Genomic DNA, 21,502 nt, shown 5'->3' on the forward strand with positions numbered 1-21,502 from the left:
GCCCGGGCCGAGGCGACGCTGCCGCCGCCACCGCCGCCTCCCCGGCTGCTCGTGCCGGTCCCCTCCGTCCTTCGGGGGCAGCCACCCGCCCCAGGGAGAGCCCTTAGTTGTTTCGGAAAGTGTTAGTTGTTAAAAGAATAATAATAATAAATCGTTTTGTTCGCTAAGGGCTTCGCCACCATCGCGGAAACCCCGGGGCGGGCGCTCTGCGGGGGCCCCGGTGGGAGCGATGGCGCCGGCCTCCTGCTGCAGGGCTGGGGCCCGGGGCCGCCTCGTCGCCGCCGCGGCGCGGGCGGGGGGAGGTTTCCCTGTCGCTGCTCTTTTATTTGGAGAGCCCGCCATGGGAGCGGGTCGCAGGGAGCGTTGCRGCTCCGCGGGTGGCTGCCGAGCCGGCTGCTGGAAACCCGCGGCCTTCGGCTCGCTGCAAGGGCGGTGGGTGCCACAGAAACGCGCTGGGGCTCGTGCTAGGCGGGCAGYCCTGGCAGGGCTCCCTGTCAGAGCCTGCGTCCCCCGTGGGTCCCCTCCACGGCCCTGGGCCGTGGAAGTGCCCCGCTGGTGAATCCCCTTCCTCTCCTGGATGTCTGGGTGTGAAAAGGCCAGATGGAGGCTACTTTCTTATAAAGCAACCCTGTGCACTTGAATGTGGCACTTCACTAACGTGGATTGACACTTTTGCCCTTGCCTGAGTCTGTCTCTCTCTCCGTTTCTCCCTGCAGGCAGGTGGAAAAGCAGCCAGGACCCTTGGAGGTCAGCAGCAGCACCAGCAAGTTCCTGTGGCAACCAGTGGCAGCATCTCTCTTTTCCCGACCTTTGGAAAGGATCGTGAAGGACTTGGAAGCTGTATGGGTCTTGCATGAGAGAACAAAGCCCGGGATGTGCTGCGAAAGAAGAATTATTGAGTAATTTTTCCTTTCTCTATATTCCTTAATTCCTGTAACCCAACAGTTTAGTCTCTGCGTGGTGGAGTGATGGGGAAGCAGCCTGCTGTGATGGATGCGCTTGTTCTGTGTCCTCTGCCCTGCTTTCTGCCACTCGCTGTGTGGTGGCTGGAGGGTGACTGGTGTTTGCAGTGCTGAGCGTGGTGTCCGTGCAAAACATGTGGCRTCACAGGTGGGAGCTGCTGGATGCAAACTCTCTGAAGCTCGTGCAAGGTCCAGGTTTATTTAATATATTTAAGATTCATCTGATTTTGCTGCATTTGACTTCTAAAAGGAGGTGTGCAGCCTTTTTCCATTTAATGGACTCATTACCAAGCCCTAACATTTCRCTCCTGACAAAATTATTAAACGTACCAAGGAAACGTGGTGTCTTTGTGTGGATTTTCCACCTCTGAACTAAGTTGAACTTCTATATAATCAGCTTAAGTTAGTTCTTAACAGTTAAAAAGTCAGTGAACCAAAACATTTCTTAGTTGGACAGCCCTTATCCTACTGAAGTAAAACTCAAATATCCTAGTGATTTGTTCGTTCTCACAATAAACTGTACACTACCTATGCTGCTCATGCTGTGTTATACGTGGAGGTAACCGAATTTGGTAAGAGCTGTTAGACTAAACCTTCTTTTTGGTTTGTATGAAAAGTATGATAATATTACCAGTTTATACAAATGGAAACCACTTGAGCATTCAGAAATGTTTTTGACAGTTCCYCAGAGGAGCTTTTATTGGTTCGCCTTTGCAATTTGTTTTCAGTCTGTTACATCTCAAAGTACCTCCAGAATGTATCAAAAACTGCTGCTCGTTTATGTGTCTGTATATGTCAAAATGCTATTTAGAAACGTTTGAGCATATCCTCAAAGCTGAGGAGTATTCGGTACTGAAGTGAGAGATGATTCTTATCCTCCAGATTTTAGATTTTACTTTACAAAATGCAATTTGTCTGGTTTTAAATATACTCTTGAGATATGAAAGCATTATTTCCAAAGATTGGTTGCCTGTTCAGTGAACACCTGTGGGACTACAAAATGACTGAGCAGCTTTAGACCAATAYGTAAAAGTGAGGATATTTGTGTATGTATTGTTAGACATCTTGATAATTCAATTGTGGGTATTTAAGTCTTTCTCTGAATACAGTTCTGTTTGTTTTCATTCACATATGTTTTCTTCTCAAGAAAAGGTATGTGCAGTTTATTTCTTTTTGTTCTTTTGAGTCCTGAAGATAGAAAAGTGAGAGAGTTGGTTGCTTGAATTCCCACCGATTTTAGTTCAAAATATTCTTAAGGGCAAGAAAGGGAATGCATRTGATATGCAGAGCCAAGAGTTTAATGTTAGTCTCATTCAAATCTGAACAGTCTAAGCAAAGATATCATTAATCCAAAGACTTGTAAGTTGAGATACTAACACAGGACAAAGTCTACATGTGTATATGTGTGTCTGTATATATATATGCATATACTTTTTAGTACCGAGTTGTTTCTCTGGTATTGTCTTTGTCCATGAACTCTCCTTCCTGAGGCCAATGGCTGCAGCTGGGAGGAGGGACAGCAAGTCCTCAGCATCCCAGATCCCTCCCTGGGAGAAGGACTGTGTCGGTGCTGCCTTATTCCTGCTCCTTGGGGAGCTCCTTTACACAGGGAATAGGTTGTTCCCAGAACTGCGCCTGTGTTTTAGCTGGGATTTGACTTGCTTCAAAGGAGCAAGCTAACAGATCTGCTGTGCATCCATATTGCACGTAAGAGCATATATGAGCATGGGGCAGGGCTTGGGCGCGGAGCTGTTTGGCGCTAGGGATGCACCTTGATATGTTCTAGTATTGGTACGTGGTCATCTGAGCTTCACASTGCCTAACACTGCTGCTGGATCATCTTTAGATTTACAGATGAACCAGAAGGTCTGATTGTGGTTACATCTATCCCTTTAAAATATATTTAATAGTTGCACTAATGCAGAAGACAAAGTAACATTCTTTACTGATCATTTGGATATTCTCACTGATGCCATCCAGCATATGTTTAGCAGTCAAAGGACAAGGGGTCTCAAGCCTAGCTTGGGCTTTTTAGTTTTCCAAAATAGCTTTTGGCACAGTTTTTAGGCATCTGACTTATTGGGATCCCTTTGAGAATATTTAGRTCCTTAAAAACACACTTTTGGAAAGTTAGTCCCCAAACACTCTTCCAAATAAATCAGTAATAATTTCACACCGGTGGTTTGATGTAGAAATCTATCTAAATGTCTTGGAGGACATTGGGGATATTTATCCCACTGCCTCGTGCTGAAGAGATTGAGAGGACAAATCCCTCCCAGTCAGTGGAGACAGTTCCTTAGGTTGAAGGGAAGGGAGGTAGTGAAATAAACTTGCAAACCCCCAGGGGTGGTGAGGGACAGGGGAGGGTGAAACGCTGCAAGAGCTGGTGAGATATTTCTTTGGACTAAGAAGTAAAACGCTGCATATGGATGCTGCACAGTGCAGGTTATGTCAGCAAGGGCAAAGTATGGGGGTTGTACCTTGACATTGGAGAATTTTTCTGTTTTGTTTTTTTTTCTTTTCCGTACTGTAACTGTTACAGTTGTCTTAAGTTTAAGCGCAGATGTAATGTTTACCATATAGTAGCAGTGCAGCCTTTCTTACCAGCCACAAAAAAGCAAAAGGCTCCGTTTGGCTTTTCCCCCAGGGCACGGGAAGCAAACACACGTGCTGGCTCCTGAAGGCAGGAAGGGCAGTATCCACGGATTTGGTGTAACTGCTTTTGGGGTGGAACGTCCTTCAAACAAAGGGTTTTCAAGCACAGAAATGGACGTTACCAGAATGTAGGAAATAGAGATGAAACATTTAGCCTAATTCTGCAAATACCGTTTCAGTTCTAATCACTGGCCTGAGCAGTTAATCTTATTACTAGACAGTGTTTGAATTTGTGTAAATCAGTTTCCTGAGTAGTTTCAGACTTTAAGTTGTCTTCTCTTTCGCGTTTTAAATACTTTTTATCCCCTTTCTAACCCATGAGTCATTTATTCTTCTAGCTGTGTTCATCTCGTTTCCCTTTTGGGGATGAGGTGCCCCAAATGAAGAAGCAAGCACAGTACTAGCAGCATTCCTACAATGGTGTCTCCGGTATTTAGCATAAACAGCAAAGCTAGTATACCAAAGCAAATGATAAAGACTGTGGGAATCTGGAATAATTCTACAGCTCTTTTTGCTCTTCTTTCTTAGCACGTCTAGGCTATAAATATTGAGCAGCAAAACCATTCTCACGTTTTTTTTTCCTCTCTCTAGATGACTACAGAAAACAAGCATTTGAAAGGATAACTAGTGCTTGGTAAAATGAACTGCAAAGATCATGCTTAGGAGATGAAGATGGCAAACACAAGGAAATAATGCAGCTGCTGCCGTTGTGACTACTAAAATGTCCTTCGTGGCAAAATGAATAGTCTTTGAGGAAAATCTGGAAAACAGATAAGTCTAAAAATGGGAGAAAGAGTAAGGAGCCCAGATTCTGAACATGACAAGAAATCAGATGAGGATAAAAATAGTGACTCCTATTACTCGGATGAGGACGATACGTCTCGCTCATCTGATCGGTCACCAACATTCAGCTACCAGTCTATGAACCAGGGGAAAAAAGATCACAAAGTGCCAACTTCAAACAGCCTCGTGCAGTACCAAGGTAGGTGGGTAGGAGACACTGGCCCTTCAAAACTACTTGCAGAAACAAATTATGTAGCCCAAACTGCCTGTATTCTTCCCTGAAGGTGTTGTGATTATAGGGTCGTTCTTGAAAGACACTTTTCACCAATTTAAGTCTTGGTCAAAAGTGTAAATATGATATTGGAATTTCCTGTTCTGCCTTTACTTTGGATAAAATATTGGAAAGGTTTTGAAGTCTTGTGAAAGTTTGAAAGTTTCGTGAAGATTTTGATGATTGTGAGGCTCATGGGGCTCGCTTTGTTGGTGAGGCACGAGGTGCCACTGCTGCGGGATGCTCTGGTTGATCTCTTCATACCCAAGTGTGACAGAAACTGTATAATACACAGTTGTTTTAAGTATTCACGGTTATTTTAAGAGTTATATGCTATAGGTTGCATGCTCTGTTCTTTGATTATGACTTGAAAGGCAAGTATGATGGAAACAAAATGTTCAGCTTTTTTTCTGTGGTATTGATATTAAAATAGTAATCTCAGAATCAGGAGTAATGACTGCTAGTAACTAAGCATGGATATTCTGTGGGAAATAACTTTTGTTACAGGAATAAATTATTTAGGAGGGGACTTTTTTTTTTTTATGGGATTTGTAATTTTCCTTTGGAGACTTTTTGCACTGCGCCTTTAAAATTGCTGTTTAGTCTGCAAGTGTGGCAGCTGGATATCCTGCATAAAACATAGCCAGCGAAAGCTCAGCGAACCACTGCTGCTTTAAAAATGTAAGAATATTGTATGCATACAAATACAGATTTTCCATCTTAAGTATTTTAAGCAACAGCATTCAATATTAATAAAGTATGAATGTCATTACTGGTAAGATTATGTCAGTAGATCATCCGCTTTTTATCCATGAAAATGAGCATCAGCCTATTTTTATATTATTTATTTTTATATATGTTTATTATTTTTATATATATATATTTATTTATCATATATTTATTTATATATATGTTCTTTCTGTTGTAAAAGCTACAGTTTCTGCTGTATAATAAAATTATTTCAGATAGAGGGTATTTTTTTCAAGCAGACTGCCTGGATAGATAAATTACAGCGTCTTACAGTAAACATGCTTTTGATTTTTCCTCTCTTAGCCACAAAGAATCCGTGCTCCAAATATGCACCAAGCAAAAGAGGGACGCGGTGGGGTTTCCGTTCCCAGAGCCTCACTAGGGATTCTCCTGCAAAAGATATAGACCTGGTTACAAAAAGAGTTCTTTCTGCCAGGCTGCTGAAAATCAATGAGCTCCGAAATGAGCTGACCGAGCTGCACATCAAACTAGATGAGCTGCAGAAGGAAAACCGGGCGCTGAAGAGGCTCCAGCACAGGCAGGAGAAAGCCCTGAACAAGTTTGAAGACACCGAAAATGAAATCTCGCAGCTCCTTGCTCGCCACCACACCGAGACCAGAATATTACGGGAGCGCTTACGGAAGTCGCAGGAGAGGGAACGTGCCACRGAGAGGAGGCTGCGGGACTCGGAGGACGAGCTGTACAGGACCAAAAGCGTCCTGCAGAAGCTGAAGAAGCTGTCGGCAGATAAGCACCTGGCCGAGAGGGAGGACCTGKCCAAGAAACTGGCGTGTGCCGAGAGCAGGCTGGAGGACACTTCAAAGAGAATTAAGGTGAGATGCCTTTCTTTTTATAAGAAACTAAGGTGCCAGTGTTTCCTACAAGAATGGATTGTCTTCTCCTCGCAGTAACGGCACGAATGGAAAATCRTTCATTTTACATGTGAATAGCATCATGTAAATTCTTTTCAAGGTGATTGTGTAGTTACATACTCAGTGTTTGTGCATTCAAAATGCTATTTACAAATCAAGTAAGTCAAGTCAGTGTATGCATGTAGACTTGTTCTTTTAAATATTTTGCGTAGCTGATATTAGTGTTTCAGATATGGATGTAGCTGTAATATAAATTTGTATGGCTAGTTTGTCCTCCTGAAGGAGAGTCATATATTAAAAACATTTTCTTTATTAAAAATGTCTTTATTAAATACTTTAAGTATTTAAAGACTGATATTGTAAAACTTTAAAAATATGCAATCATTCTTTTCCTTTTTTTTCCTTTCAATTTTGCTAACTGCATTTATACTGTGTTTGATTGTCCCCTGTTCTGCACAGTCTGATGGCTGAGTCAGACAAAACTAGAGCAATTYTTTTCTAATACCAAAATGAACTTTAGCACATCTCGTGGCTATCCATTTTAGAAACTCGTGGATTGTATTTTAATTTTATTTAGCAAAAATATTTCCAAATATGTACACTAAAAATAATCTTGTTATTTTATTTTTAAATGSTATTAAGTTGTTGATATTTGCCTGCAAAACTATTTTTCTTTTAATTTAATTTTGAGTTGGTCATTAAAATGATGTTAATATGCCTGTATTAATAATTAAGTCTAAAATGCATCACAGATATAGTAGATATTGGGAAGAAAAAAATAAACTGGAACTAAGCTGTAATGAAATCAGTCCCRGTATATAATATTATGAGTTACACAAATAACCTCACCGTGTAGCATCATCATCTAATGTGTATGGTTTCCCAATCAGATATTACAGCATTTGCAGTACTGATCATATTAAAAAGAAATATGCCTTAGAAAGTAGGGGGGTTACTCTACTCCTTCTATCATCATCACAGGGGCACTTAAACCAAGTATTGCAAGGTGAGGGTCTCAAAGTGAAGCTTCAATCACAAATTTGCTTCTAGTAAAGAAAGTTGGAGCATTATTTCTTGTCACTTSCCTTCTAATCCTACACTGGGAGGCAGTTTGAGATTCATTTTAGAGATCTGGAAGTCATCTTGGGATCTGTGAATAAAGTGGAGAAGTGGCGTGCGTTCCCCTGCTCTGCTCAGGGCTGCAGAGGGAAGAGCTGCAGCTCCTGCAGGGGCTCTGCCTGCTTCCCCCCTCCTTTAAATGTCACCATTTGTATCTGGTGGGCCAAGGATTCTAGTGGTGAAACCACTAGCTGAATCCAACATACTGGCTACGTGTGTAGTTTTATTTAAGTACCTTGATTGTAAAAAAATTATTTCTCGTCATTTAAAAATTAACATTTCACTGTTTCAATTGAAGGACCTGGAGAAAAATCTTGAACTAAGTAGTAGCAGTTTTCAACGACAGTTACTTTCTGAAAAGAAAAAGGTACATGAAGCTCATGAGGAAAACAGAATTCTCCAAGAAGAGATGCATCAGTTAAATCAGAAGCTAAAGGTAAAATGTCAGGCAATAAAAGATGGTGACTRTGTTCTGGCATTTTATCTTTGGAAATCTGTAATTAAGCTTGCATAGTTTACCAGTGATTGCACATTGTGATGGGCACTTAATTGCACCATATGTGGGTTCTTTTCCTGCTTTAGATTGAAATGTTCAGAGCTTTGACCTTAGAGACTTGTTTTGAGCAAGAATGTCTCCACGTTAATCATTATTCTTAGAGTTAGTTAAGAAAATCAGACCAAGTCCCTAGCCAAAAATTACCTTTGGTCTCAAATGTGGGCATAAAATGCAGGCTTACCAGCTAACCACCTTGCCAGCTGCCAGGCCTGTAGAATTAATAGCTCATTAGTAAACCTACCTGTTTAGAGTGCACAGAGTAAGAATATTTCTTTGTGGAGAGTTTTATATTTTAAAAATATTTTAATTTTCAGATGGTTTCTCATACCTACATGTCATTCAGGGAATGGGGTCTTTGCTTCTAATGCAGTGAGTTCCTGCTCKGAGGCACTAACACTGCACGTGACAAGGGCCAATGCTAGCTTGGAGCTTTTTAACTTATTGTGATACTGAAAATTCATTTGTGCCTCATATAAATATTATTTTAACTACAGAGATGCTGTCCTCAGAATATTTATCTTATGAGTTTTAGGGAGAAAATATTCTTGCTGCTATAATGGTACATAGTCTTAACTTTTGATATCATTAATCCATTTTCTACTCATAGCATGTATTTTAATCTTATTTGTGACTTTGCTAGTGGCTGGCAAATAAAATTCTCAATCTGTTATATTTAACTAATTCATTTGCAGGAAAAAGAAAGAGAACTTGAAGCAAAAAATATATATGCTAATCGTATGCTGAAGCTATCGCCAAGAAAAGACGTGGATGTTACACAAAGAAAAAAAGGTAATTTGAATAAAGCAATGGAGGCATAAAAATAAATAGCASCACATTTAAATTAGATTTCTGTTGCATTGTATTATTTCTGCTATTTAGTGTTCAAACCTGGTGCTGCTGCTTGTTCAGGAACATTCTGTGTTGTGCAGTGCTTTGCATGCAGCCCTCATCACACAGTGTTGGTCTGACTGCTCTGTCAGATGAGCTGCACATCCTTTATCCTCAAATACCTGTGTCCAGAACACAGTATTCCAACAGCATCAGGGCAGGAATTTCTTCTGGTGTGAGCAGGCACCTTTAAGCCTTATGCTGCCTGCACAAATGTGTATATATGTGTCCCTGTTTGTGTACGCAGACTCTTTTCATGGTATCAGTGGGATTTACTTGTAAGAAGCAGCAGGATTTTCTGGGGCTAGTTTAAATATTTTATGTCAGCAGTTCAAGCATTTATATGCTACCCATTTTAGTACTGATATTCTATTTTTCTGTTAGAATTTTCCATTCTATTTTCCATTCATTTTTTTTTTAAATCATTCCATAAGATGCAAACAAGTAAATTTCAAGTTTGTGATTTTGCTTCTCTATGTGTAGCTCCTGTGACAAGTAAAAAGAAGATGAAGGAGCTATTTTATAGGGATTTTTAAAAAGTATTTGATATGACCAAATGATTTTATAAGTAGTTCTAAGGGGTTTGRTTTTTGTTTGTTTGATTGTTTCTGTATGCTTTTTTTGTTTTTTTGCTTTTCAGTTTAGGGATTTATTTCCATAGAAATTTTTGCATGCAATTTTTTGTTTTAATTATATTTTACAGGTACTGAAAATAATTAAATGAAACTTGTCAATATAATCCTAATGCAAAGCTGCAAAGACTTAAAAATGGGGGATTGGTGTATTGGGTATTCTCAAGTGAAAATGTTACTTGTTTTGTTTGCCATTTATTTATTTATTTATTTATTTATTTATTTATTTATTTATTTTTACAGCCAACAACCAAAGTACTAAAAAAGGAGCTCAGCTCACAAAAGGAGTACAAACCAGTGGATACTTCTCACCAGTCGAATTTCCTCCAGAATCGGAACTTGTTTGTGATGAGACCATAAATAAGAAAGAAAAGAATCTTCCCAGAATAGTGAGTTCTATAAAAATGTTGACTTGCTCCAAATAATGTACTTATAGGACTGCCTAATACTCAGTTTATATTTTAGAATATATATAAATATACAAATACAAATATGCTGAARTTGATAAAATAGTAAAATGTTAAGGATAACTGTAAGCTTACAAATGTACCACACTGCATTTTTGTGACACTTAATCTCTCATATTATGTGTTTTACTGGTTGCCAATAACTTGATCTGTTTCTTCTTCTGCCCCTGTCACTTCTTTGAAGTTTTTAGCAGATTTCATTTTGTTTTTCTTCCCTCTTCTTTATTTCTGATGCTTATTTGAACAATCTGTTGTAACACAGTGTTGGCTGCCTCATCTCTTCTTTTGGTTTGGTCTTAATTATGACTTTTTTACTTTCCAAATTTCTTTCACAATGCCTAAATCCAACACTTCCTCTTATGGTCATAGTTTTGGTCTTTCTTCTGTCATTTGTCCAGCTGTATGAATGTGGTTGGATTTTTGTTGTTTTTCTATTTTCCTTTCTATTATAAAATAGTATCTTGATATTTCTAATACTTTTGAGATACTTCATATTATAATTAAAGGGTTTTTTTTTAAGGTAAAATTACACAGATTGTTGTACAAACTGTACAAATACTGATCTCGATTATGTRAGATTAAAAATATTTGTAAGAAACAATAATGGTTATTGCCTTGATCTTCCTCCTGATACAAAGGAGCTCTTTCTATGGCTGACACTTTCATTCACACATCCTCTCTTCCAGCATCCTTTGTGTAAATATCAAGATACTTGTATGTGTTCCTTCTTCCAGCACTGAGGTGTGYAGCTTTCTTGCTCGCACAGGGGTTGGGAGAGTTGTTCACAGAGTAATGTTACAAATCTTTCTAGCTAGTGCATAGACATTGCTTTAAAAGATCTAAAGGTAAATCTGTGCTGCCATCAGTTTTCCAAGGCAGGCATTTTGAATATTTGATGGCCCTCTCTGAAATTCAATAAAAAAGAAAAAATCATGCACATGAGGAAAAATATCTGAGTTTGTTCTGGCTAGTACTTTGTTTTCATTGTTGATTAAGCAGAAACTATTTCATTTCTCAAAGACACATATTGGGCTCTTCGACATAAACACCAGCTACAAAGCCTCTCAATAGCAGATTAAGCTGTTTTTCTCTCTAATTCATTGCCATTACTTCTGTCTGTTAGTGATTTTTACTTGTCACAATCTCTTCTGCRTTCTTTAAACACAAACTGCTTAGCAGATTTCTCATCCAAGAATGAACATTTCTCTTTTGCTGTTTATTATTTGATGCTAAGTAACTTTAAATACCCCTGTGAAACTCAATCTGTGCCCCACTCACTCTAATAAAGAGATCAGACTGTAGAAATAAAGGTAGCTAATTACTAACTCATTAAGTGAGGTAGGGGGTGGTCTGTCKTCCATTAAAAACCTTGAAAAGACAGTTAATGACTTCTAAAGAGAAGTGTACCCTAATGGGGGGTTAATTTTACGTTACAGCATTGGCACTGCAACTTTGTTTGAAGTGTGCAATACAGACTAGAGTTGATGGTCTATTACTTTTGTTTCAGGTACATAAAACTGTGTTGCAGGTAATAAGGTTTTTTAGGGCCAAACCCCAGTGTTGTGTCAAAGCTGGTTTGTTCTCCATGTTTTACTTATTTTTATGAGYACTACAAGTACTGCAGAGGGACATAAAAGTTCTTGTGGGGAGGGAGGGTGAGTGTTTTCGTTGTGAGTTGGGGCTTGTTTTTTTTTTTCTTTTTTTTTTTCTCTCATTTTCTGGTTTGTGTCAACTTATTTCAGGAAAAAGAAACTCAAGGCAGAGAGTGGAAAGAGCAGGTGGACCTCCTGCAACAAGAGCAAGAGGGGGAAGTGGAAGAGAAACTGAAACACGGTCAGGAGCTGCAGGCTTTCGAGTGCAGGATTCAGAAACTGCAAGATGGTAAGGAAAGGGGCAGCTGCAAGCTGGGAAGTAGAATGCAACRCAGAATAATGATCAGAAAAGGTTAATAGTTTCTTGTGAGAGCAGCAAAGTGATTTTGCAGAGACCACCACAGTGGAAAATTATTTTCAATTATGTTATGCAAACAGAATCAGAAAGAAATACAGGATAAGGAATAACCTGTATCTTTTAATTTGCTACTGCATACCCAAGCACAGCTAAAACTGTTGCCCTTTAGGAAATTTTGAAGCTTGACAGATTTTTCATTTACGAAATTTATGAAATCATTTTCATGAATATGGCTTTTTTTTCAGAACATTATCTACTTGTATCATTTGAAATTGTAGGTTGTCTTTTCACATGTCATTATCTGGATCATTTAGCTGTGGCCATTTGAGAGACATCAATTGCTATCATTACATTTTCATTTTACTTTTCTGCTCATCTTTTGAAATGTATTGAGATTGCTTAGACTTGTAAGTCTGTTAATATTTAGAAGTGCTTTTTATGGACTCCATCCAGTTAAATCACTTTTTAAGTGGCTGTGGTGAATGCACATAAACAGTTCTTGTAGATGGCAAGGAAAAAGCCTAAAGAATCGGTAGCTGTTTKCAGAGGAAGATCCAGTGCAGAGTCTGCTACTCCCACTGCATCAGTGCACAACTTAAACTATGATTTTGTTCTATTATGTTTCTTAGTAAAATGATTATGTCACCACTTCCCATCTTACCTACAGAAAGGTATCTACTTATTTAACTTGGTAAAATGATACACGACTGATGTTGGCTGTTTCTGTGGCTCTCATGGAGTTCCCATGGAAATGTGCAGGACACTTGTGTGAAGGTGTTTCGAGGCAGAGCAGAGAGTACAGTCTGAGTCATTCCCAGCTCAAAACAATGCTGACTTTTGATGCTTGTTCTATTTTTCATCCAGATAGTTTTACAAAAGTAGTTCTCATTAAGGATAAAAACAGTGCATCACAAAACTGCCCTGAAATTAGTGGTGCTGACAAAGAAAATCCTGCAAGTCAGAGCTACTAAAATAAGTGGTGTTATTCTTGTTCAAGCCCAGCAAATAAGAAGGCACTTGGCAGAAATGCAATTCTTCTGAAGCCCTAAAATCTGAATAATGTCCTAATCTCTTCATAAAATGGCAGAATACTCTTTATATCTTAGTAGGAAACCTGGTGTGTGTTTGGTTGCAATTTTTGTAGAACTTAGTTTTGCAACAGTAAAACCATGCTATTCATGGAAGAGCATATTAAAAACCCTATGGCTTTGGTTGTGTTATTTTCAACATGTGTTTATAAAGTCCTGTTACTTTAACTCGTATTTAAACATTTCCTGCAGAGCTGGAAGAGGAAGAATTTGACAAGACAAAAAAAGAAAGTGGCTTTTTATTGGATAAAGGAGAAAAAACAAAGATGGAGACGGAAATGCACAAACCTGAAATAGAGAGAGGAAGCCTCGAAATGCTGGAAGAGCAACGAAAAAAAGAGTTGCTGCTTGCTAAAATGCATGAAATTGACAGAGAAACTCAAAGCACAGCRAACATGAAACTTTCTTCCCACACACTGCACACAAATACAGCAAGAAAATCTGACTCCYTAGAGAAAAGAGAGAAAACTGATCAATTCTTTGAGATTCCAGAGAAGGCTGTTAATGGATTTCCCCAGTACGRCAGCCAGGATGACGCCACAAGAGCACACGGACAGAAGCAGAGACATGCAAGGACCTCGGATCTGAGCAGTGAGTTGATATTTGGTAGCTATGTCCCGTCGTTTGGAAAAGGATCGGGGCGATCGAGCTGGCTCAATCCCAGAAGTGATCACTCAGAAGAGCATGTGAAGGAAAACATAGGTTTCCATGGAAAGAAAGAGAAGAAATCCAACCTGATGGAACAGCTCTTTGGAAGCAGTGCCAATTCCCCGCATACTTCTAAAAGTGACGATACGACACCTTTTGACATAGATTGGGATCCTGGTAATACCCTTCCTGGCAATAAAAAAAGTAAAATCAAAGCGAAAGGGGACGGTGAGATGTTGGGTGAGGAGCGAAACCTCAGCAGACACCGTGTGCACCACCCTGCAAGCAAGCCAGCAGTTAAAGCCATTGGCTCTCTAGAAGATGAGATTGAAGAAGTAGTCTTACAGTGACCACATCTTTTTTATTTTTCATATGTAAATGCTAAAAAGAGATATTTTCTTACAATATTTATTAGATACAGTTTTTAAACATTTCAGATATATTTGAAAGCCTTATGAAGGAGCAATTCCCATAAGTAGGTGTATGTGCAGAGGAAGGATGCACTCGGATAGAGCAGCATAAGCGAACGCTGTCTGCAGTGTGTTTTTAATGATATGCCCAGATACAGACCTCAGAGATCAAGCAGCAGCTATTGGGCCAAAGCTCAGGAGTTTGGGGTTCCCAAGGGATGTTTGCTGTGTGCTGGAAGAGATGTGGATAGGAAAGGAAGGAGCCTGAAAAGGCTGGTACCTGCTCTGTCTTCCCCATCCTGCACTCGCCCTTCCCTCTGTTTCTCTCGCCTCCCTTTCCTCTCCCCCTCCTTCCTCCTGCAGTCTCTCTCTCTTTTTAGAGCTCACTGATACTTAGTGGGATGTAAAGTCAAATTGTACTTCTCAGAGGGAGAATAAATAAATTATTATTTATTGCAGAACGAGTTGGCTARGAAAGCAGCGAGGTCAGCCCTGGCCTTCAGGGCAGCAGCCAGACGAGTGTCCACGGCCAGCCGGGGTGGGAAGGGGCAGTTTACCCATAGGCCGCTCGCAGTGCCCGGCTCTTCACCCGGAGATCTCCTTTCGGGCTCCAGGTACTTCCTTCCTCGGGGAGCCCCTCGCTCGCGATGGGAGGTGGCCGGTGCCCGGGCTGGGGCCGGAGGAGAGCGTGGGCCGCAATCATGGAACGGGAGAGGCACCGCGGGCGGGCGGCGCGYGGGAGCCGCTGCGAGCGTTTGCTGCGTGCGGCTGTGCACCCTCCCGGCTAACTGTTCCCACCTATTCCGGTTGTGTTTATTATGTAACGCCATTTTTTGTAATTTCCAAATTTTTATGTAAAATTCTAATCCGCACTAATTTGTTTTTTTAACAAAGTGGTTTTATTAAAAGTTTAAGTTTTGTGCGTAGATCGTCTGTAACATGAAGTTCTCCTGCCTTTATTTTTTTGCCCATTTCTTTTGCTTTTYTAGTTCATGAACAGTGATAGTGGAGGGTGGGGGATGCTCGAAAACTGTAATTGTGTTATTTGGTGCCTATTTAGTGCATATACATAAAACACCAATGTAGCCACGGAAGCGGATGTAGCAGAGCCACTCCAGAAAATAAGCTGCAAGTCTTTCCGTACTGGAACTGCAGCTTTAAGAAAGCCTCTTTGCTACGCTCCCTGTGAGTCCAATTCAAAACCTACTAAAATCCAGAGAAGTATTACTTCTTATTATTTCCATATGCTGTGAATCAAGGCTCCTGTGAACACAATGACTCTTCCGAAAGAGAAGCTGCTGCTGCTGCAACATGGAATAACTTCATTGGCTTCCTCCACTCAGAAAGGAAATGAGTCACAGATCCAGAGGCGGCGTGTGGGGCTGTTCTCACTGATGGGGCTGTAGCGGAGGCTGCTTCAGCCTCACCTGCTTGTTCACAGTCCAGACCTGCTGCTGCTCTTGCAGAATTTGCCCTTCTTGTTTGGCATGTGCTGGTACAGAGGGCCAGGATAGAAGGACAGTTCAGACCAGAAACTTCTTCATCTTCTTCATCTTCTCTTGCTTGTGGTTGGGGAGGCAAGGACACAATGCAGTGATAGAGCCTCTGCCTTTATTAAGGAGCATCTTCTGCACGGAGTTTTGGGGTTTTGTTTCTTTGCAAGGCACCTCATTAACATCTGCTGACTCTAGGTGTCCTCCTGAAGTTATTTGCACTACCCTATCAACTATAAATGTGTGTTTTCCAGGCAGTTTGACATTATCAACCTCTTCTTAAGTTCACACACACTCGTATTCCGCTACCAAACTTTTCCTGAAGCAAATACTGTGCTGCTTTGCACAAAAAGACACATCTGTGTTAGGAGGCTGAGTATAAATTAATCTCCTGGGAGAGGCACCATGGGCACGCTTTCCCTTTCCCCTGGCTCCTCTCTGTCTGTACAGCTAATTCTCTTCTCTTGCCGTGCTTCCATTTTTAGTTACGTGCATGCACTTGCAATTACAGGTAAAATGCTTAAAGGAAACACTTGGGAGCTCAGAGAGGGGGATTTATTTTTTTTGTTAAGTGGGGAACAGGCTTTGGATCCTTCCACTATCTGCAGACAGTGTCTGGAAGCCAATTTTTAAGGTATTAAAAGAGCTGAGGGAGCATCACGTTGAGCTTGTTTGTGCACAGCAGCCCTGCTTACCTCCTCGTCTGCACCACAGCTGCCGCGTAGGCTGCGTGTTGCCTTGGGGCGGCTGCGTTTGGTGGCACCTGCCCGCCTGCAAAAGAGTCCACCAGCTGGGACAGAAAGCAGCCTGTGATACTTGTGTACGATGCTTGTGGGACCACGGGAGCACGTGGTTGGTGCAGTGTGTTCTGGAGAGCTCTTTGCCACGTCTCCAGGATGTCCGACGGCCACGTGCTTTGCTTTCCTATTGAGCTCACAAAAGGTGATGACAGAAATTCTTATGTTGTAAGAGAAAAAGCACTATTAATGTTTGATTCAGCATTTTAGTGGAGTCTCCTGGGTCTAGGTTGCTGCTTTGGATCAGCTCTGACCCCCAGAAGAGCGGCCATCCAACACAAGCACCACGTGAGGAGCAGTTTGCTCCGTTGCTGGAGGTCATCGATGCACCTGCCTGAGGGAATTGGAAGATGTGGGAGAAAAGTTTTCTGTCTTTGAGAGAGAGGAGGTGAAAAGCAGGGTGGYGTGGAGGGTCTCTCTAGTAGGAGAAGGGATTTAAGCTGTAGGAGGAAAGCGTGGGGTCCCTTCGTGGCTCTGGACAGAAGCACAAAGAGCATCCCGCCACAGGGAGGAAACTGGACTAGGAGATGCTTAAATCTATTTGATACTTTCCTTATCTGTGGTGTCTTTGGGCTTGCTAAAGTGTAAAAAAAAAAAAGTGATTTTTAAGTACCCTAAAACCTCCTACATTTCTGTTTTTGTTTTGTTAGTGCCCCTGAAGAGATGAATTGCAAACCTATAGTGCTTCCAAAATCAGGACTCTTAGGATGTRCTTAGGCTCTTGGGTAGCCTCGGCTATATTGCCTTGGGTATATAGCCTCGGGTCCTGATACCCAGGGAGGGGATATGAAAGAACATCTAATCTGGCAGGTTAGGAGTAAAGATTTGGATTAGGAGGTTAGGGAGACATCTCGAAGGACATGGCTGGAAGAGCCCCCAGTGGTTGATATTTGCAAGCCAAAAAGGGCTTAGTGTGAGCTTCTACTATTAAAAAAAAATAATAAATGAAGTGTTAGCTGTAAAGCTGCAACTGTCAGGAATCCAGACTGCAGAAAGTCACACCTTTAAGAAAATCATTCTGCTGCTTTTGGAAAGGAGGGTTTTGCTGCTGGAGYTGTGTGACTTCACTTTGATCTCTTGTTCTGAGAGATGCCCTGGTGTCATTCCTCATTTATAAAGTTCCCTTTTGTTCCAATTTAAGCTGGCCTCCTGTTTCAGATAACCCCTCGGGATTGCTGCAAAGTTCCAATGTTTGCTGGAGGAGAAGGTCGGGGGCCTGGGCACACGCGCTTGCCCAGGAGGTGCCATTTGCTCAACTCACCCCCAGCCCGGGCTGCACGAGACATGAAAATTCGTGTCTTTGGTTTGCGCTGGCATCTGCTGGGCAGATCAAGCTGGTCTTTGTCTTCTCATTGTCATCCCATAGTGGCTTGAATCTCTGCTTTAGTCTGTATGTGGGCTGCCCCCTGAGCTGCAGTTAGCTGTGCTGGGACCTCGGTGACCTGCTGAGCTGGGCACCATCCTCACAGCCCTTCTGCCACTGATCCCTAGGCTGCTCCCATGTCCCAGAGCTTCCCATTCACTCTCCCTTTATATCGATCTTAATGTTTCTAACACTATTCTCTRCACTGCAATGTACTGAGAGTTCATGGGACTTGGGATATGTGCTAGTGTGTTTTGCACATTTTCTGATATGCTGTTGGCTTCACAGTTTGCTGCTTAATAATTCTCACGTTATCAAGGATGGATCACCCAGTTACTGTAATTCACTCGARGTCAGTTAATCACTCGTACTCAGCATGAAGAAATTGTGTTTGGACTGGCAAAGGGCACAAACTGAGCTCCTGCACCTGACCTTCTTGTTGCTATAAAAGTAACCGTGGATCTGAATTCTCAACTGAAAAAAAAGCACAAAATCAAGCTCCAAACTGCCTATTTGAAACAGTCATCCAAGCCTTGGGGAATGATTCTTATTTAACTAGCAATTTTTACTTTGTTTGCTTGGTACACACTTTTTCTAGTCTCATAACCCTTCCTGTAATATTACAGCAATGGTGCTTGGGTTTCAGAGAAATCAATCTCAAAATCCTCCCTAAGCGTGTTGGTCTCTCACCACCTAGATGGAAACTCCAAGAAACTGAGAGCTGCAAAGGTCTTCTCCAGTCCCACCTAATGGTTACGGAAGTGAAACCAGCAGCTTCCATATGGTCATCCCTGTCTATAATAYACAACCATCTCCTTTCAAGCAAAGCATATTCAATCAATCTTCAATTCTTCAATGATCTGCAATACATAATTTCTTCCGTTGAAGAAATTAATGAATCCAGGATGAAGAAATTCATAAACCCAGGAAAAGTCTTCCAAGAACATTTTATAAGGTTGCCTATATCCTGTCTCTTTGASTATATCTTGTTTCCAGGGATGGCATCACTTACGATAGTAAAGGGTATAATTTTGCTTTCAGTGATGTATCACAGCATCCTGGTGACCTGCAATCCAAAAGTGTCAGAAAGGCACRATGTACTGAAAGCATGAGCAGCTTGACGGCATTTGCTTACTAATATTGCTTAGTATAAAATATGTTATTTTTATGTTCTTCTCAATTATCACTTACCCTTGGGAGCTACAGTTTATCCAAAATGCAGTCAGGGAAATCCTCGTTTCAATGAGAGAAAATCACAAAGTCTGACAGTAACTGTCCTGATATTTCTGAAGACAAACACATTGCAGTGCCTACTGAACTCAAGGTAAGGTTAATCTTCCTGGGCAGCAGGTTGTTGTTGCCCTGAAATAATGTGTCTTCATAAATAAGATCTGCATATTATACTCTGAAGATAAAGAGCTCTCTCCCTGATTTGCCCAATGACATCCTTTAGTTAGTGCAATCAAGTGTAGTTCAACACGTGTCATCATCTAGGTCTTGACTAAGTCATGAGTGTACAGTCCTTACAATAGAACTTGTTCCTTTAGAAATTCAGTATTAAGATAGCCCTCRTACTTAAGCACAATTCTTGCTAATATTAGAAGTTTTCAACAATACATGTGATATTGTTTGTGGCAGTTCATATTTCTTGAAAGAAAGTATGTTGAATTTTATGTGTACTGCAGAGTAATTGCAGCAACTTGCAGAGTAAAAGCTGCAACTAGGCAGCGCTCACAGACCTCTGRTTCCTCTCAGAGGATCCCACTGGTGCTTGTTTGGTCACACACCTGGCTCTTGAGCAGCTGTTGTAATCAACTTCTTTGTGCCTGCTGCTCTTGTATGAGTTAGCTCTGAGGCAGAGTTTCATGACATGTATCATGGCCCACTGAAGCAATTTCTTTATGTCTACTTGTCTGTGCTCTCTTGCAAGTTCCACAAAACCACAGAATGGCTGAGGTTGGCAGGGACCTCTAGAGATCATCTCGTCCAACCCCCCTGCTCCAGCAGGGACACCTGTTTGATGCAGCTTTCTTCTCTGAGCCATGATCATGAGCCGTGAGTCAAGCTCCCAACAAAATAACATATGTGTGTTTCGGGATGAAGATGCTTTCTTACTTAGAAAGTTAAAAAAAAAAAAAAAGAAAAAGAAAAAGAAAACAAAACAAAACAAAACAATATTTAGCATTACATGTGTCTTTTCCAAATTCAGAAGTAATATTGAGTACTCTATATTTTAACATTTGTGGTTTTTTTTTTTTTTTTTCCCAGGATACTAGATTATTACACTCTAATTTGGGGGAAAAAATCTAGATTCCTGGCACTCATTCAGGAGTAGTTTAGGGATTGCACAGCGGCTGCTGCATGGGCAGTGGGTACAGTGGCTATCAAGAGACTTTGTACATGAGTTTCCTATAGAGGGCACCATTGACTGCCCTGAGGTCTAATTACATGTCTGGACTTGCTGATAATAGGAGGCCTGTTAGCTACATCTGGACATTTTAAGTCATTTTGTTGAAAACTTTGTGCTCTAAAAATTTGGGATGCTGTATCTATTGTATGCAAATGCCTGACATAAAATATGTCTTGGGATAGACTTGTTGAGCTTTGGGTGTGATCTGTGGTCTCAGATCCGTTTTCTCCCCCTCTGCGTGACTGGTTACAGGTCTATAGAGACAGAATGGATCCTTCTCCCGCACCATTTTTCCTGTTTACCAGGAGAAATTGTGCCTGCCGAACTGTACCTATCACTTCATCTCTCATCACTTGCTTTTGTTTTCTTTTTCAGCACACTATACCCATGCTGGGAAAGAAGCTCCTGTGTATTCATCTTACCTGATAAAGTGATGTCAAAAGGGTATAGCTTTAGGATGGAGGTAGTTGCCACTGAGCTATTTTCTATAATGAAGAAAGTTACTCTTAGATTTCTTAATTTATTTTCTGCTTCTTGTTCTTAATGATGAAGAAAAGAAATTAGGTAAATATAGAAGGATCCTACTGTGCTCTCCAAGCTTGAGGCAATACATGGTTCAAGGGAAGGCTACAGTGATGTAACCAAGATAATTGTATAAATAAATGTCTGCTCAGTAGCAGAAAATTAGCTTAATTTTAAACTGAAGCCACGAACGGATGCATCCCTTTTGTCCAGAGAACTATTGTCATTTTAGGGATGCTAAAGGAACAACCAAGGAATTGGTCATTGGGATGCTTACCTTCTCTCTTTCCCCTCGTTAGGATCACATGGTCATGTTTACCCCAGGTTTACACTTAAGCAATTTACTTTTTGCAGATGTCTGGTGAGTGCATCTCTAGCACTATAGATAATGAGGAACTGTTTGGTGCATTTGCAAAAAATCCTTGATGCTCATAACTTTTCCTTCTATCACTATTTTATAAGTACTCCTAGCCTCGAGGAAGTGGACAGCTGGAGTGGGAGGCAGAGTTGAAGGGCAGAACCAAGTTTGAAGAAAATTTAGTTCTCTCACACTTGTAGTTTGGGTAGGCCTCATGTTTACAGAATGTTTGAAGTGTAGAGATCTGTAGAGATCATCCAGTCYAACCCYCCTGCTCTAGCAGGGACACCCAGAGCACGGGGCACAGGGCGGCATCCAGGCGAGTTGGGAAGATCTCCAGAGAAGGAGACTCCACAGCCTCCCTGGGCAGCCTGTTCCAGGGCTCTGGCACCCTCACAGGAAACAAGTTCCTCCTCACATGGAGATGGAACTGCCTGTGTTTCAGCTTGTACCCCTTACATCTTCTCCTATTACTGGCCACTACCAAGAAGAGGTTGGTCCCATCCTC

The 21,502-nt window shown here is 41.2% G+C and overlaps 1 protein-coding gene across 1 annotated transcript; it reads left to right on the top strand.

The window, feature by feature from the left end:
• The first annotated feature begins 105 nt into the window (after positions 1-105).
• Positions 106-14,031, top strand: LCA5 (LCA5, lebercilin). Its single transcript, XM_026038478.1, has 9 exons — positions 106-121; positions 717-899; positions 4,209-4,599; positions 5,725-6,254; positions 7,711-7,848; positions 8,661-8,757; positions 9,732-9,877; positions 11,698-11,836; positions 13,186-14,031. Exons 3-9 carry the CDS (start codon positions 4,401-4,403, stop codon positions 13,989-13,991), a joined length of 2,055 nt encoding a protein of 684 aa, XP_025894263.1. The 5' UTR covers positions 106-121; positions 717-899; positions 4,209-4,400; the 3' UTR covers positions 13,992-14,031.
• The last annotated feature ends 7,471 nt before the right edge of the window (positions 14,032-21,502 follow it).

Source organism: Nothoprocta perdicaria, unplaced genomic scaffold (genome assembly GCF_003342845.1).
Source record: "Nothoprocta perdicaria isolate Ctin4 unplaced genomic scaffold, notPer1 scaffold_21, whole genome shotgun sequence".
Lineage (NCBI taxonomy): Eukaryota > Metazoa > Chordata > Aves > Tinamiformes > Tinamidae > Nothoprocta > Nothoprocta perdicaria.